This window comes from Dermacentor andersoni, chromosome 4 (genome assembly GCF_023375885.2).
Source record: "Dermacentor andersoni chromosome 4, qqDerAnde1_hic_scaffold, whole genome shotgun sequence".
In the NCBI taxonomy this organism is placed as follows: Eukaryota; Metazoa; Arthropoda; class Arachnida; order Ixodida; family Ixodidae; genus Dermacentor; species Dermacentor andersoni.
In genome coordinates, this window is record NC_092817.1 from 135,360,987 (window position 1) to 135,378,093 (window position 17,107).

General features: G+C 46.7%; 1 protein-coding gene across 3 annotated transcripts; it reads left to right on the forward strand.

Moving 5' to 3' along the window:
• Positions 1-358: 358 nt before the first annotated feature.
• On the forward strand, positions 359-7,348 carry LOC126537827 (uncharacterized). Of its 3 annotated transcripts, none has more exons than XM_055074466.2 (5): positions 359-704; positions 1,671-1,739; positions 2,295-2,352; positions 2,795-2,875; positions 5,203-7,348. In XM_055074466.2, the coding sequence occupies exons 1-5, from the start codon at positions 656-658 to the stop codon at positions 5,231-5,233; spliced, it is 288 nt and encodes a 95-aa protein (XP_054930441.1). In that variant the 5' UTR covers positions 359-655; the 3' UTR covers positions 5,234-7,348. The 3 variants fall into 3 exon arrangements, with proteins under 3 accessions (XP_054930441.1, XP_054930439.1, XP_054930440.1); XM_055074464.2 differs by having other exon boundaries at positions 361-708; XM_055074465.2 differs by lacking the exon at positions 2,295-2,352 and having other exon boundaries at positions 364-704.
• Positions 7,349-17,107: the final 9,759 nt, after the last annotated feature.

Sequence of the window (17,107 nt, forward strand, 5' to 3'; positions counted from 1 at the left end):
TTTTAGTAAGCTTAGATGCAGGCCGCAGTGAACTTGTTAGTATTGAAATGTGGGTAAGCTTGCCATAACAAGCCTTGTTGCCCTTTTTTATAGGCACATCCATATATCCATTGAGCTGAAGGACAATATTTTCATCCCTACTGTGCATCATGTTTGCAGCTATAATCCTCAAATTATGGCTTCAGCAGTGGCACAACCAGGCATGGTGCGGGGGGGTGGGGGGGCACACTGGGCACGTGCTTAGGATGTGTCACAAGTGGTGTTTGCGATACACCAGACTCATGACAGACCTATGACGTCTGAAAATGACCAATATTCTATTCAATAGCAGGAGTATTCTAATATTCCTGAAAAACAAGGATGAACTGTGGTTTGTTTTTTTGCTCAAATCTAAAAATTGAAGTTAGTTTAGCAGTTGACTGTTGCAGTCATTTGGATGTTTTGCATGCATTTCACTAGGAAGACTAAGAGCTAAGACTTTTTTATTGCCATTGCCTTGACTGTCTTGATGTTGTTTTGCACCATGTCCTTGTGTTGACTTTTGCATACGATATTTTTCAGGCACCCGGTTTATATAACGCAAGAAGGCAGCTGCAAGGACACGAGGATGTGAAAGAGCCAGTGCAGCGCGACTTCACGTAGTGTAGAGGAGCCAATGCCAAAAAATCAAAATACATTGGCATGTTATTTGGACAAGAAAACTAGTATGTGGGTATATTGGGTGTACCATTTGACCAAATGTCAACAAAATCAAGATACAGTATGTTACACGAAGATGAAAATTCTCACGTGCTCCAGGCAGTCATCTTAACATGGTATATTTATGTAATGTCTCTGATTGGAAAGTCAAATCAAGTATGCTCACTGGAGACAAACACATAGCAGCAAGTGTCATTGAAAAGTTAAAAATGTGTTTTAAGAAAGCTGATTAGTTCTGAGAAGTGACTGCTTTTTGTCTTGCCTCTCAACACATATATCCATGTGATAAAAAAATAGTGGCACAATGAAATTGCATATTTGCTTAGCGACATGATACATACTTGCAATAAGCACGGTGCCTGTGTTTACTATAGAAAGCAACAGCCCATGCTTGGTTAGGTTAGGCCCACTACAACATGCAGGCATGGGTGATTGGCGCTTTTTTTATTTCTGTATCGTGAGGTTTATTGACGTGCGTATAGGTGCAGTGGCACGCAGTATGGCTAGTACAAAAAAGGGGGGGGGGGGCAGATATATGTAGCTCACTGTACACGATACAGGGCAAAGGAAATCCGTGTTCAGCAACTATGTTAAATGCCATGTACGTAAATTCTACAACGCTACTCGTTCGAAGCGCGCACAGGTGCATATTGAAGAAAAGTTTCCAGGGTAGATAATTTAGTTCGTAATTTACACTAATTTTGCTCTAACCACGAGACATAATAATTTGAATATACTGCACGGAAAAACCTAGAGCGAAATAAATTGTGTGTCAGCTTCGTGTGTATACATATAGTCTTCCCTATGCATTAGGTTTTTTGCGTAATGCATTAACAGTTGACAGCCTATCTTATGATGTGTACTCTGTTTACATTACAGTTGTTTATTAGTTTACTCGTTTGTTTTGCGACTGATGAAATGCCGGCATATATATATTTTCAACATTTGACATAACCCTGTATGTTTTGCAGGGACAACCCAGGACGTGCATTTCTCAGCACCCAGTCAACTGCCAAAAGTGACTCAAACACAGGCCACCAGTAAGTGGACATCAGTTGCAATTTCACATTATGCAGTTGGCAGCTGCCTTGTACGGAGGCTCTTTTTTTTAATGAGATGGTGATGTCGTTCTAATGTACATTTTGACCACAAAGGTGCGATCATGTCTCACAGAGGCATATATGGTTGCTATTCTCTGCGAGGGACGTGTTCTCGTGTTCGTGAAGCATTTGTGTTTGGCAGTATTGTCGCCCAATGAGTCGGATATAAACACTAACTCGCCACTGCCGGCAAGTAGTTGCGAGAAACGCATTATGACGCTGTAAAGTTATTTCATTAATTCGAAGGAAAGTTTTGCAGCAGGAAAAAAGGTTGCTATTCCAGGTAAACATGTCTTTTTCTCACAGGTTATTTAGCCAAACTGTGGATGCATGAAATTCGTGACTTATGAATAGATTTTAATTTGTTCTTTAGTAATGCTTCTAAAAGAGACTAGAAATAGCATGTGACTACCTCTGCAATCAGCAGACCATACATTTACAGTCATAAGTGGCAGTTCCATGCAGTCTCACACTTTATATAACCTTTCCTTTCAGCACCATTGGAACTGGTGGCTGCGTTTTCAGAAGGAGAAGTGCACTTGACACTGTATATGTATGTGTGAATTCGGTTTTCTTTGTATGTGTCGGCTCACTGACAAACAGTGCAAAAATCTGTTGTACCACGAGCCTGACGACGCCTTCTGCTGCTAGAAATGCGGCACTTCGTATTTTATAGTACTGCATGACATATAAATCAAAGCTACCACATAAAATGATCAAGAAAACTAACCGCTGTTATAGCTGTTTTCCTCAAAGAACGCTTGTCCTTTATGGGCTGTGTTAATCTGAGCTCTCCACCGATGTTTCAGTAATATTATCCCTTAGTGAGTGAGAGATTGGGGGCAATTAATCGTGTTAGTGTTTAGGTGGTGTCCTAATTATGTGCATTTGTTCCAACAAAGTTGTCTAGATTACTTTATTGTGTAGTGTAAAGCTTATGAAACCATCAGCAACTACTGAGTTGCTAACACGCATATGGATTTGTCACTATACAGGTGGAACTCGGCTGTACCACTGCAGTGCTGCGGAAATTGCCTTCTCCAGCGGCTTTGCAACAGCTGTTTCGCAGCATGTCGGTATGTGTTAATTTATAATTATGTTGGGATGGGCTAGTATTAAGGACCACTGCTACTCTGTATTGTGACAGATCCATATGATAAGGGATGTAATAGGCACAGCGAAAACCTTTGAATTTTTTACTGTGGTACATAAACAGGCTCTCCTTTTCGTCACAGGAGCAGGAGAGAAGGGCATGCAGGCACTCCTGAATGTACATATATTTCAAATCATGAGAGAGACATATACACACACACACACACACACACACACACACACAATTAAACTAAAGGCAGGGACGTTCCATCTTTCATCTTGAATTGAATTGTGCAGCGCAAAAATACAACACAGACCACAGAGAAGCACACATGTTAACAGGTTTGATACACACGTTAGTTCAACAGATTTGATACTTCAAGTGTGCTATTTTACACAAGGGGGAAGGGAAAGGGGAGAAAATCTGAAAAAAAAAGTGGAGTGGAAAAAAAGGAATCGTGCCAAAAAGCATGAGAAACATCGCGCAGCCAGGATCACCAGCAGGACATCTAAAAAGCACTCTGATAAAATTACATACAGGACAACCTTACGTATAGTTTGTTTCAATCAACTCAGATCACATGCAGCCATTACTGCAATCAAGTTGTTTCCTTATGTCATATGAGGGAATGATGTGGGCCCAAAAAACTGTTTAGAGCTGAAGGATTATGTTCCATTCTAGCCTCATTGCCTGCTTTTTCATCATATTGTTATCAGCTGCTTATGTTAGGGACAAAAAGTAAGAGTACGAACTGTTTCCCGATTCGCCATTCCACACATGTCTTTGTGACTATATGTACATGCAGATGATCCATAGCTGAAAAATATTCAGTACAGTAGAATCTCATTACAAGATGCACTTGGTTGTAAGAGACATCTGAAAATGGTTTGGTTGGTTTTCCGATGTTTGCCACGTTTACAATACTGTATACAAGAGACACCTTTGTTACTAAGGATGACTTTTTAAGTATTCACTACTTCGAAGGGACACAACCCACACACATTCACTTTGAGCACCTTGTGTGCTCCGAAGGGCGTAAAGATCACGCAATCCTTACACAAGTCAATCGCGCATGTCTCTTTTAGCATGAACCAGAAAAGGAGGGCAACGAGGACAGTGCAGGGCAGAAAGTGTCGGCAGTTGAAGCTGACGAGCGTCTAAGAGCACCTCAAAGGTACTGCGAGCAACAAGGCTTGCAAAGTGAAGTGTTTAAATTCCAGAAGTTGGGAAGGAAGCTAACACAATCTACAGTCACTAAAAAGCTGTGAATGTCTTCTTTAAAGGGCCCCTAAACCACCGAGGTTGAAATTTAGTTGCGGTGTTGCAGTTCTACACAATAAGGCAATGAACAGGTAGCCACAAGAATTTTTCGAAACGGTGCAGTAATAGTGGAGCTACGTGTGTTTGATTATCGAAAAGTAGTCCCCACTCATTTTACTCTTTCATCTGGTACACGCCATATGGACAGTATCGTCTTTTCCTTGCCTAGTACACCTCCAAATGTTACGGGACAGGCCAACACCAACGAGCTCTGTTGCTACCGCGCTGGCCCGTCGTCCTGCGAGGGGTGGCGCTAATACAACGGAACTGTATGGTGACTCGCGTTGAAGAGCCTCATAGGGAGACCCTTCTGTTGGCGCTTCTCTTCTTTGCCCCCATTGGCTGCCCACAATGGCATCGCGCGCAACGCGACGAGGAAGAAGGAGTGTGTGTATTTGCTTGCAGGCCTTGCCAGCAGTCGTACACTTTCGTTCGACCAATCGACAGCACCGGAAACTGGTGACATCATCAGAGACAGCCTGGTGACGTCAGGACAAACTGGGGGGTGCAGGATAGGTCCAGAGAGGCGCACGGGGTCATTTTCTTCATATTGTGGTGCTCCGGCAGTGCTACGCACTCTGGCATTTGGCTTCGTCGATCGTGACGGCATTCCGATTTCGATACGCGTGTTTACTTAAAATGTTCAAAAAATGTCGAGAAGTGGTTTAGGAGCCCTTTAAGCCACCCTGAGCATTTATTCCTTCAGATATATCAAAACATACTTTAGTGATGATGCATAATAAAGTGATCTAGTCTGGCTCCTCAGTGTCTCAAAATTTTTGGTTTCGAGAGACATGTTTCCCGTGCCTCTTGAATATCGTCTGATGAGGCTTTACTGTAATATACAAAAACAATTGTGTAACTCCTCCTGCAAGTATTATTCATTAACCCGGTCGCTTATGTGCAAAGTTTGTGGTTAAGCCTTGATGTCCGTACTTTTTAGAGCTATGTTTATTAATTCATGCTGTTCTTATTGGTTCTTCGATGCAGGAGACAATGCCTACGAAATTATTGGCCCTGATCATGAGAGCCCTCAAGGGGCAAACAACATCTCTGTTGCAGAAGTGAGCCCGGTACCACTTGGAAGTTACCATGACAGATGACACGGCAGCAATAGATACAGAGACTGCCACGTCTACTGCAGCAGCAACAGTGTACGAGGCAAGCAGCAGCGCGTCAGCAGCAGTGTCAGAAGGAACCACACCAGGCCTGGTAGAGCAACATGTGTGCTATCACTGACTTTTTTTGTAGTGGATACAACTCATTTGCTCAACATACAAAAGCTTTTCACCACGACTGTGAGCCAGTGTTATTGTGCAGCAAGTGCAAGACTAAGTTAAGTGTTATAGCACAGTACAAGCATCACTTTAACATACGAAAACATATTACAGTTGTTGCCTCCCCAGCCAGCCCACATAGCCACAACAATGTTGAACACATGGTGGGACACACATCTTCTCCATTAGAAGATAGTAGAGACTGTCAGTGTTGTTGTTAGATTAACTGGTCTTTGTAGGCAACTAGGACAACACAGGTGTCATAAGATTGTTGTTGATGTTGTTGTTGAAGAGGTAAAAAAGAAGTTTGATGCAGCTGAAGTGCCAACTGATATTGAGCAAATCAAAAGCAACCACCTGAGAAAGCAACACTATCAAAATTTGGGTATCTATGTGCCGCCAACTCTGGTAAGAATGGCATAGGACAGAAGTGTGATGAAAATCACACAGACACTGCTGTTGCATCACTGGCCACAGTGAGCAGCGACTTGTAGGGCAAGAGAGTCAACTGAAACTAACATTATGATATAGTGTCATGCTCCCATGTGACCACTTTTCAAGTTATTTTGCAAGATACAGCTCAACCTCCAGAAACGAGACTGCAAGTTGTCTGTAAAAAAGCTTTCACAAAAAATTATTCATAACACCATTAACATAGCAGTATCTTTTTTTTTGTGTCTGTTCGAGGTTCCCGGCTGTCCATTAATGCAAAAATTGAGGAAAAAAAGAACATGTGTCGTACTTACACCTTTTTAACAAGTACGAGGGGGACAGAACTTTTCTAGTCATGCATCTTCATCATACTATCAAGTTTTTAAATGCCTTTTATAATTATTATTACCAGTTATATCTGAGTGCATTGTATGCATGTAGCAGGTGTAAAATCAGGTCAGTTGGATCAGATGCCTTATCTGCAAGCGAGCCCTATATTCAAGAAATTTGAAATAAAATAGTTACGTTAGAGACGCAGTCTTTCAGCACTTTATTGCCTGTGGTTTAAGCATTGCTCAATACTTTTGTGGGTGGCAATTTCAACCGGCACAGCACTGCGCTTTGCCACAGTCACATTTGTCTTCAAAGCGGTGTTTACCATTTGTGTTGATCTGTTTGTGTATGCATAGAACAAGTTTTTAATTTATATTTTTCTGCATTCTTGTGCTTGCACTAAGCTTGTATAAGGCAGTTACAGAATGTGCGGCACTATAACGAACTGTTCTGTTGAGCTTACACTTGCAAATAATCGTGTTCAGATGGCCGCACTTCTATGCGGGTGCACTGCTAGCTTTGTGTATGTTCTCATGTTTGTATAAAGCTTATATAAGCTAGTTAGAAAATGTATGTCACTAAGCATTGTGATATTCTTTAAAGAACTGCTTGGTTGGTTTTACACTTGTGAATTAGTATTGAGGCGGTGGTATTCCCATGTATGCCCACTGCTAGCTTTCTGTGTCCTCACGTGTTTGTATTAAGTTTCTACAAGGGAGTTACAGCATGTACGTCACTAAGCGCTGTGATATTTTTTAAAGAACTGCTTTGTTGGTTTTACACCTGTGAGTAAAAGTACTCGTGTGGCACTAGTCATGTGTAGGTACACAGGGACCATTTGTATACATTATGCTCATGTAAAGCAGTTACAAAGTGTATGTCACTAATTACTGTGATATTTGTTGAATTGCTGTGATGGTTTTACACATGTGAATAATAGTGGTCAGGACACAGTACTTGCGGTGTATAGTTGAATTTATACACTGCCAAGACATGGTCTGTATACGTACCAAAAGAAATGTATGTCATTATATTGTTGTGATTATTACTGTTTGGATTTTATTAAACTGTAATAAAATTGTTTCTTGTATCTATTGAGGTATGGCAATTTGTCATGCAACCAAACTGAGGACCTGCACTTGTGCATACAAATAAACAGCTAATTTAAGAGTATACTGCTCATATTCTGCTAAACCAGTTTAACAAATCTTCTACTACAATGCTGGAAAAATGACAGAGCTGACTCGGATGCACAGAAAAAGTTCTGCACTGGCTGAAGGACTGCCCCGCACTGGAGTTCGTAATGTTGCGTTTATTGGAGTAGAACAGAAAGTGCACTTCTATTAAAAATGCGACAGTCAGTGCAGAAACATAAGGCAGACGAGCGGATGTGGCACATTTTTTTCAGGGCCCTCCATGCCTACTACTGCATTTCTAGTCTTCCTGTGCTCTGCGTATAAGCCCCTGTTCAGCCAAGGTTTTTACTCCATGACAGTTGTTCTACTGGGTTCGTAGCAATATTGAAGAAAAAAATTAATGGTTTTCAAGGACTTTCGAGGCCCCGACACAGTAACTTCAAGGACCTCGTGCAATGTGTGTAGTAGTTTGGACAGGCAATAACTTGTTCAAGAACACCGTTAACTTTAATGCAAACAAAAGAAAACAAAACAAATCGCATTTCAGTGATTTCAAGCATTTGAAAGACTGCTAATTTGCCTTTCACTGCCCACCACTAAACGCACACAAGGAAGCATTTCAAGAAAGCGCTCAAAGTTTTTCTGCAATAGCAGAATTAACTACTTGGACCTGCAACATTTGCAGTTTTTGAATACTGTTTGGTTTGACAGTGTATGTGATGTCATCTGTTGCCTCAGCTTTTTTCACCATCAAATAAGCAATAGTCATTTCTAATTTCTTTTTATTGTGTCTGTCGCTCTCAATTTACTCTTCACGGCTTCTCTTCGAATGCCTCAACTGTTGAGCTTCCTGCTTCTGCTCCTCCAAGCACATTTGTCGCCGGTTCCATGTGCATAAAACTGGTATCTGCAGCTCCTTTGTTTTTCAACTTTAAGGATGTCGCTTTCCTTCTATTACCTCCAGAGACAATTTTCTGTGACATGCGAAAGAGTGTCACAGAAGGGAAAAAAAGCGCTTGGCAATGTCTGCTAAGTCTAGCCAAGTGTACAAGTTTAAGGACTTTCCAGTACTTCTAAAAATTCAAGGGCTTTCAATGCCTTGAAAATGGCATTTTAGAAATAAAAGATTTTCAAGGATCGCTACAAACCCTGGATTCTAGCACCTAAATAATTTAACAAGCATATTTTGGCATGGAGTTAGGAAATTCATGCTTTCTAGCTAACGCTGCACTATCTCTGTACAGTGAAGCCACGAGAGCGCAACTATTTTGGAGTAAAGAAAAATACTGAAAGCTTTTAATACCACTCTTCTTTTTTTCTATGGAGCTTCGTATTGCCTAGTTAAGTTTACGAATGTGCCTGGTTTTGGCGGGCGTTTTTTCGACATTTTCTGGAAGAAGCAGATGTCTAGCCCCCGTATTCAGAAATGTATCTTAATACAAAGCTCATGCTTGACTTGATATAAACGACGCCTGGTGCGAACGTCCCCCAAGACGCTCACTGCCTTTCTTTTGGTGCGTTCACGACTTGCGTCGTTTAGATCAAGTCAAGCATGGGCTTCAAGTTATGATGCATTTCTGCATATGGGGGTAAGCGTGCACAATTCCGGGCAACGCACTGTGCCATTGACACTGAGAGAAAACGGGGAAAACAGAGTTAACCACTTATGCTCCTAAACTTTCGCGTACCTGTGGTGTGCGTGTATCGTGGAAGAAGAAACAGCGCAAACACAAGGACGAAAAAAAGCATCAACCACACCAGCGCTTCGTGGTGTGGCATGTTTTTGCGTCGTCCTTGTGTTGCGCTGTTTCTTCTAAAATGCTCAACCAATTAGCCGGCAAGTCCATCCTGTGCATATATAAATTGAACACACGCATGAGTGTAGATGGTCTTTGAAGCTTTTAGAACGAGCACTGCCACAGGATACGAGCAGTGCACGCGTAACAAGTGGACACATTAGTCATTTAAACATGCGTGCCAATGCATTTGACGCGGCTATCGGCATAAGCAGTCTCCAAATGCTGGAATGCATGCGCTTCAAAACGCTAACGATCCGCTGCTAATGCAGGACAACAGCTCACAGCGGACTGAACCAAACTCTAAACTAATGCACTTGAAAAGAACGCCTACACGGCAGCGTGAGGCACGTCGAAATGCCTGGTACTGGCGTCGCAGTTGCTCACCAGTATACGCGCGAATTAATTTCACATACGTGGATGGTTGGCGCAATACTTTGTATCCGCGTATTTTGGAGAACATGTACTGGAGAAGCACTCGATCATGAGCTGAACGGCACATTTGTTATTTTCCTGCGGTGACGACAAGCCGTGAATAGTTCTCACGTTGTCGTCTACGTTGTCTTCCTTCGTTAGTCGTAGCAAGGAATGGAAATGATGCAAACGCACACGTATTCCAGTACACAACAGCACAGCACACTGCAGAGAAACCCCACCCACCACAGCCGATTCATCAAATACGTTTGGTATATATATATAAGCTCTAAAAGAACACGACTGGGCGTGGCGGCGCTGTGGTGTAATGGTTATGATGTGTGTTTTGAATTGTACAAATGCGAGTGTGCGCGGGTTCGAATTCACATGATGTATAGAGCATTGTGATTCTTGATAAGTATGTGATTCCCTTGAAAATTGTATTCTAATTAGATTGTGTGACTCCTGATTGTGAAATTTGCGAAGATATTTGCAGATTAAGTGTTAAATCGCTTTTTTTTCTCCTTAGTGGCGTTCGTGACGCACACGCATCGGCCGCTTCAGAGCAGTCACGCCTCACGGTAGGCAGCAAATAGCCAGGAAAAAATGACTTTAAAATCCTGCATAACTTTGCTCACGCCTATTCTGAAGGCCGCTTGGAATCGGGCCAGTGTCTCTGAGGAGCCGCCTAGGGAACAGTATATCAGCGGCCCTAATTTGATCTGATTTCCTGCCTGCATGCGTGATCAGGACTTGGCTAAGAGGGTATTGGGAAGAGTACTAGCACTCTGTTCTGAAGGAGTACAAGCACTCTGTTTGGGGGAGTAGAAGTACTCGGTCTGGCGGTGTACTATTAACCCTGCGGGGAGAGTATTAGCATTCTGCGGAAGAGTACTAGCACTCCCTGTGGGAAGAGTATTATCACTCTGCGGAAGAGTACTAGCAATCCCTTGCGGTGGAGTAACAAAACTCTGTCAGGAGGAGTTGACCTACTCTCTCTCAAAGAGGGTCGATCTACTCTCGAAAAGAGAGTGAAATATGGGACAAGCAGCTACTCCCTCAAAGAGAGTGCCCGGCACTCCCTTAGTTTTTAGAGTGTGATAACGCAAGTGAGCATTGACCTAAGATGATTACCGCTATGCGTGTAGAGGTGGATGGCATCGAAATTTCACCGAACCAGTGCCCGAGATGCGAAAGCTGGAAAACTTCCGGTGAGAGAGTCAGGCACAGAGGCATGGACAAGGTAGGCCTAAATCCCGTACTTCAAACGACCCAAGATGGCCCCAAGGCCACGGCCGATGTCAACAGCCGGAGCAACAACCTCGGCAGTGGCGCCACTGGCAGCGGTACACGTCACTCAAGGGCGAAACGCACAAAGGCAAATTGTTGAAAGTCGCGCGCATGCCAAACTTGCCGCGTGGCGACATAAAAATCGTGTTACGACCGCGAAGTGGGCTCCACGGGAGCGACGTGATTCCCGTTGAACTATGTCGTGCAATTGTGGCGGCGGCACAGATCCCCGCCAATGAAGCAAGTGAAGACGTCGTGTGCCCCAACCTGCAGCAAAATATCGTAGTGGTGAGCACCTCCAAGAGAGAGCACGCCGACCGATACGCTGCAGTAGGAAGGATCGACATACGCGGCACGGCGCACGAAATAAGTACCTACGAAACGGCCCCCCACAGCACGGTGAAGGGCGTCATAAGGGGCATCCAGCTCGAGGAGACGGCCCACAAGATTCAGGACAATATTGTGCACAAGCATAACCCAACGGCATTACGGGCAAACCGAATCGGTAAGACCCGATCTGTCGTCATTGCTTTCGAAGGGTACAAAGTACCCAATTACGTGAGATACGGTAACCTGCTCACGGAGTGCACATTGCACAGAAAGCAAATCGACGTATGCTATGCGTGCGGAAGAGTGGGCCACAGAACGGACGTGTGCCAGGTTCCTTCGAACATGATCTCCCGAGGGTGAGGAATCTCCAACCCCGCCGAAGACCACAGATGTGTCCCAAAGTGTGGCTTGTGCGGAGGCAAACACCTGACCGCAGGCAAGGCCTGCAAACAGTGGCGTAGCTAGGTCGGCTGGCACCCGGGGCCCATAGGTCTTCTGTCACCCCCCCCCCCTCCCCCCGGGTGTTGTCGAGGAAGGCGAGGTCATCGACAATTTCCGTGTTTCAGCACCAGTACAGCCGCCTTGGATACCGCGCACGTCCCCGGGGTCCCCCTCTCCTTCGCTTTCTTTCCCAGAGATGGCGAATGCAGCTGGTATACACACGCTGTTTTTTCTGCGCCAAATAACACAGCGTGCTTCACTGATAACGTGTGATAAGAGCATGTGCACATCTTTTGTCAGACTGTAAGGCTTGGCAGCCAACACAAATGCGGCATCGTGGCAAATACGGCTCACGTCACAAGTAACAAAAAATAACTTTATAAAGTTTTAATTACCGATTTTAGTGGCAACATTACATTTGAAAAATTGAAGCCCGACATTCATATCTTGCCCAACAACAACTTCGCAAAAATCGTCGTAGGTAATATGTCGCGCAGTATTTTGGCTGTTTCAGCCCTGAACGAAAACGAAAATTAAATTGTGTGTCAGTGACGGTGATCTCCCCACCATATTAGAAAAACGGAAAATGACATCTGGCTCCTTGCTGCGCGGGCGCCAATGATATGACAATTACGAGTTTTCTTCATTCTGATCAAATAAGCCTTGTTTTTATTTGCTGCTATACGGACAAACGTGATTATCCGAGCTGCGGTACCACCAAAAGATTGGGAACAGAACAGAGCACGCTTCGTGTCGATTCTTGGCGTCATCATCAAAAAAAAAAAAAAAAAGAAGGCCGCGATGAAGTCGTCCCAGCGAAAGCTTGCACTACTGTTTGTCCGCAGTCGCAATGGTGAGGATTGAGGGATCAACGTCACTGGTCCACTACTTCATACATATTTCTTTCGTTGCTGACATACTGGGCGCCGCCCGCAATGCCAAAGTACTGTAGGTTGTAGCAGCCAAAACGATTTTGTTTAAGATTTTGTTGGGTTAATAATATGACTGAGTTGTCAATTCTCGAATTGAAGTGCTTTCTTTATTAGTACTAATTAAGGGATTGTTAAGGATATGGTTATTACTTATTTGCCATATTTTTCACGCTACCGAGTTCCTAGTAATCACAAAGACACATAACTTCATAAAATATCGGGAAATATCCTTACAAAATTCACCTTTCTTAAATAACATTCCGTGCAGCTGACACAGACACTGGACTTGTGACATGAAGTCACACAACAACAACAGTTTTCTGAAACTTTCTAGGGTAAGAAGGAAAGCGTGAAACATAACGGCAGGTTTCGCAGCGGCTTCTCGGAGCGAGCGGGAGAGGGGAAGTAAAAGCGAGCCGAACGTCGCTGCGGGCCCGCGACTACAGCATGTCGAGTCATACGCCGCCAAACTCTTCGGTCGCACCGAGTGTGAAGACGATCCAGAGAATCCCATTCGCGACTTTTGACGGCCGCACTTATGCAACGTCACTCTCAATGAACGCTTCGCCGTAAACGCAAGCGCCGGGCGCGCTGGTTGAATGCCCTCTTGCTGAAGTCTTTGTTCGTCTTCGCTGGGCGTTCTGACTCCTGTGACTCCTGCTCCCAGCATGAACGCACGGCACGAGCGCACCCCACATGAAACGTTCCGCTAAGGCGAGTAGATTAGCGACCATTTTGCGAATTAAATTTTTTAGCCCGCACACTCGTGGAATTATTTCGTGGGGTGTTGACAGAGCTGCAGCCGACAATTCTGCGGCGCAGCGCATCGGTTACATGAGCTCGGGCTACTGGATACCGGAGCATTCTGTGCCATTTGCGCCCAGTCAAGCCAGCGGAAAGAGGCGTGTTTTCAGGCGCATATGACACCCCCCCGCTGGCCCCTTGCACCCGGGGCCCACGGCCCCCCGGCCCCCCCTGTTGCTACGCCACTGCCTGCAAAGCCCGCTTCAAGACGCCCTACGTCGTCCGCCAGCGATGCTGGGAACGGCGCCGAGCAGAGGAAGAAGACGCCGCCGTGGCGCCTCCAAATAACGGGGCCGGTCACACACGCCAGGCCGCAGCAGCAATAACAGTGGCGGCGGAAACGGACGCCGGAGTCGCTCCCGCTCGAAGACACCATCCGGTGGCAGCAACGGTGGCGGCAACCGCCGCTCGCGCTCCTGGCCCAGTTCGAGATCCAGGGCCAGTTCAAGATCCTGGAGCGAGTCAAGCGGACGCCGAGGGGTCGCCGAGAAAAGGTGGGCTGGACCAACAGGTCTCCCGTTGCTCGAACCAGCGACACCGAGTTCCCACCTCTGTTCCCCTCCCAACCCCTTTACTCGCACGCGAATCCGCAAAAGGACAGTAGCGAAGTGTTAGAACTTAAGAGGATCACAGAGGGCCAAAACGCTCCGATTCAGGAGCAGAACGCCCAAATACGGGCGCTTATGAATAAGATCGAAGCGTTGGCGAATAACGGCAGTTCGGCGAATGCTAGCCCCCAAAACAACAGCACGGCGGCAAACAACGCCGCAGCCTTGCGCAGGTTGCCGCGGAGGGACCCCCCTTCGCCCCACCTAGGGCGGGCGGCGGGAGAGGCTGGGGTTACGCAACGTACATCAAGTAATCAAGAGGCGATGGACGCCGAAATTATCCCCGCGAGCGGAGAGGAAGCGACGACCGCAGAGACCGCGACCACGGCAACGACACAGATCCCGCGAGAAGGAGAGCTGACGGACATTTTGGCCGCAATTTCCCAAATTAATGAAAGGCTAGGCAAAATGGACGCCCGACTCGAGGCTGTCGAAAGTCAGCCTCAGATGCGATCGGTGAAGCGCAAGCGCCTAGCGCCAAAAGTAGCCTCAAGATCGGTGAAGAACCGCTTCGCGTACCTGAAAAAGGAGCAGTCCTAAAAAATCAAAGGCGCGATCGCGACAAGGCGCAATCGACTCGAGACGTCCGAAAAGGATGATGCAGAAGCCAAGTAAGAAGCACAAGAAGAAAACCGGGGGGGGGGGGGATACCACCGTAATATTCCAACGGAACTGCCGCGGGATTCGCAACAAAGAAGTGGAACTATTATTACACATTGACGGGCTAGAAAACAAGCCCGATGTAATTGCTTTACAAGAAACAAACGGGAAACCAAGACTTCCGGGGTACGTCACTTACACGGACCCCACGGAGAGAGGAACGGCGGTGCTCGTCCGCAGCAACGTGGCGGCAACTCAACAGGTCAAGGCGCAGGGTGGGTGAGAGCACATGCTGGTCGAATTTCATGCGAGAGAAATTGGCAGCTCGGGAAATTTATTTGTAATGAGCGCGTACTGCCGGCCGTTACAACGGCAGTACGAATTTGACCGCATCGTGAGCCAGCCGTAAGGGTTGGCAGGGACCAGACCGCTCCTGATCCTCGGCGAATTTAACGCCCCTCACACAACGTGGGGCTATAAGTTTCAGTCCAAGAGAGAAAAAGCATTGGCCAAAGCAATGGAGGATCACGAGATGGCCCTCCTGAATGACCGGGACATTACCACCAGACGAGGCAACAGTGCCGCGAGGGACACCACGCCAGACTTGTCGTGGTTATCAGGCACGCTAGACGTCTCCTGGAGAAGCGAAGAAGTGGACCTGGGGTCTGACCACAGCGTGATTGGCATCATGATCCGAGGCTCCCGATATCGGGCTATGCTGGGGACGGCGCGGATCACGGATTGGGATAAGATGAGAAAGTTTACCCAAGGACAAGAAGAGGCGTCGGAGGAACAATCGGGACAAGCTGAAACACAAAGGACCTACACCGAATGGGCGAGGGACCGGAAGAAGGCCCTCGATAAATTTACCCAAGAAATCGCACCGACGTCGCAGACACCGTACGTGGACGCCAGACTGTCCCACATGTGGGCGACCCGACACTCGTTAACGCGGCGGTGGAAACGTCAGAGACACAACAGAAAGCTGGCCAAGCGCATAGCAGTCTTGAACAAACAGATGGCCGAGCACGCGGCCAAACTATGTAAGGAAAATTGGCTGAAGACCTGCGACGGCCTACAGGGCAAGCTCTCGACGTGGAAGACGTGGTGTCTCTTGAGGCATCTGATCGACCCGATGAGTAGCAAAACTGCGACCAATCGCAACCACACCAAAGTATTGAACTCGTACAAGGGAGACGGCCGCAGGCTCCTGGAAGACCTGAAGGCCAAGTACTTAAAGACAGAGAAGGGCCAGTACCCGGTGCCCGAGAGGTACGAAGGACCCGACAACGAAGAACTGGACCGGCTGTTTACCATGACGGAACTGTGGACAGCGATAGATGACAGTAACAAGAGAAGTGCACCCGGCAGGGACGCCATAACTTACAAATTACTCGGTAACGTGATCGGTACAGAGGCCAGCGGTCTCCTAGAGCACATTAACGAAGCCTGGGAGAGCTCACAGTTGCCAAAGGAATGGAAGGACGCCGAGGTCCGCTTCATTCTAAAGCCCGGCAAGGCCCTCACGGTAGACAACATGCGGCCCATCTTTCTCACATCCTGCGTGGGGAAGGTGATGGAGCGCATGGTCCTTCGCCGGCTGCTGAAGCACCTCGAACAAAAGGATCAGATGCCAGAGACGATGTACGGCTTCAGGCAACATGTCAGCACCCAAGACGTGATGATCCAACTCGACGAACTGGTCGTCAAGCCGGCAACGAGGCACGTGCGGCGCGGCATACTCGCTCTCGACCTGAAGGGAGCGTTTGACAACGTGTCCCACGCAAGCGTGTTACAGAATCTAAATAAAAGCCGGTGTGGCCGAAAGACATTTGGCTACCTAAAAGATTTTCTGTCAAACACAACGCCGACCATCAGGATAATGGAGAAGTCGGGCCCTGTCGAACTCGGCGATAGGGGCACCCCTCAGGGATCGGTCTTGTCGCCCCTGCTCTTCAATCTGGCCCTGCTGCCCCTGCCCGATCTACTCAAGCAAATTGAAGGCGTGGACCACGCGTTCTACGCCGACGATATTACGGTGTGGACGGCCCGAACCGGATCCGATGCCTGGATGGAGCAAGTCTTGCAGCGGGCGGCAACCACCGTGCACGAGTACGCAAAGTCGTGCGGACTGAGCTGCACTCCCAAGAAATGAGAGTTGCTCATGATCCAACCAGGAAAATCCAAGAAGGAGCTGCCGCCGAACGTGATTATCACCATCGCCGGAACTACCATCAAGCAACACAGCAGATTAGGATTCTCGGCCTACTACTCCAGAGCGACGGGGAGGCACAGGCCGCCATCAGAAATATCAAGATTTCAACCGAACAGATACTTGGTATGATACGGAGGGTATCTAACAGAAACCGAGGCCTTAAAGAGGACGATGCCATGCGCCTGGTACGCGCGTTCGTCGTGTCGTGGGTTACTTACTCCGCCCCGTATCTCCAGCTGACGAAGGCGAATAGGGACACCCTAAACACGATGCTTCTTAAGGCAACA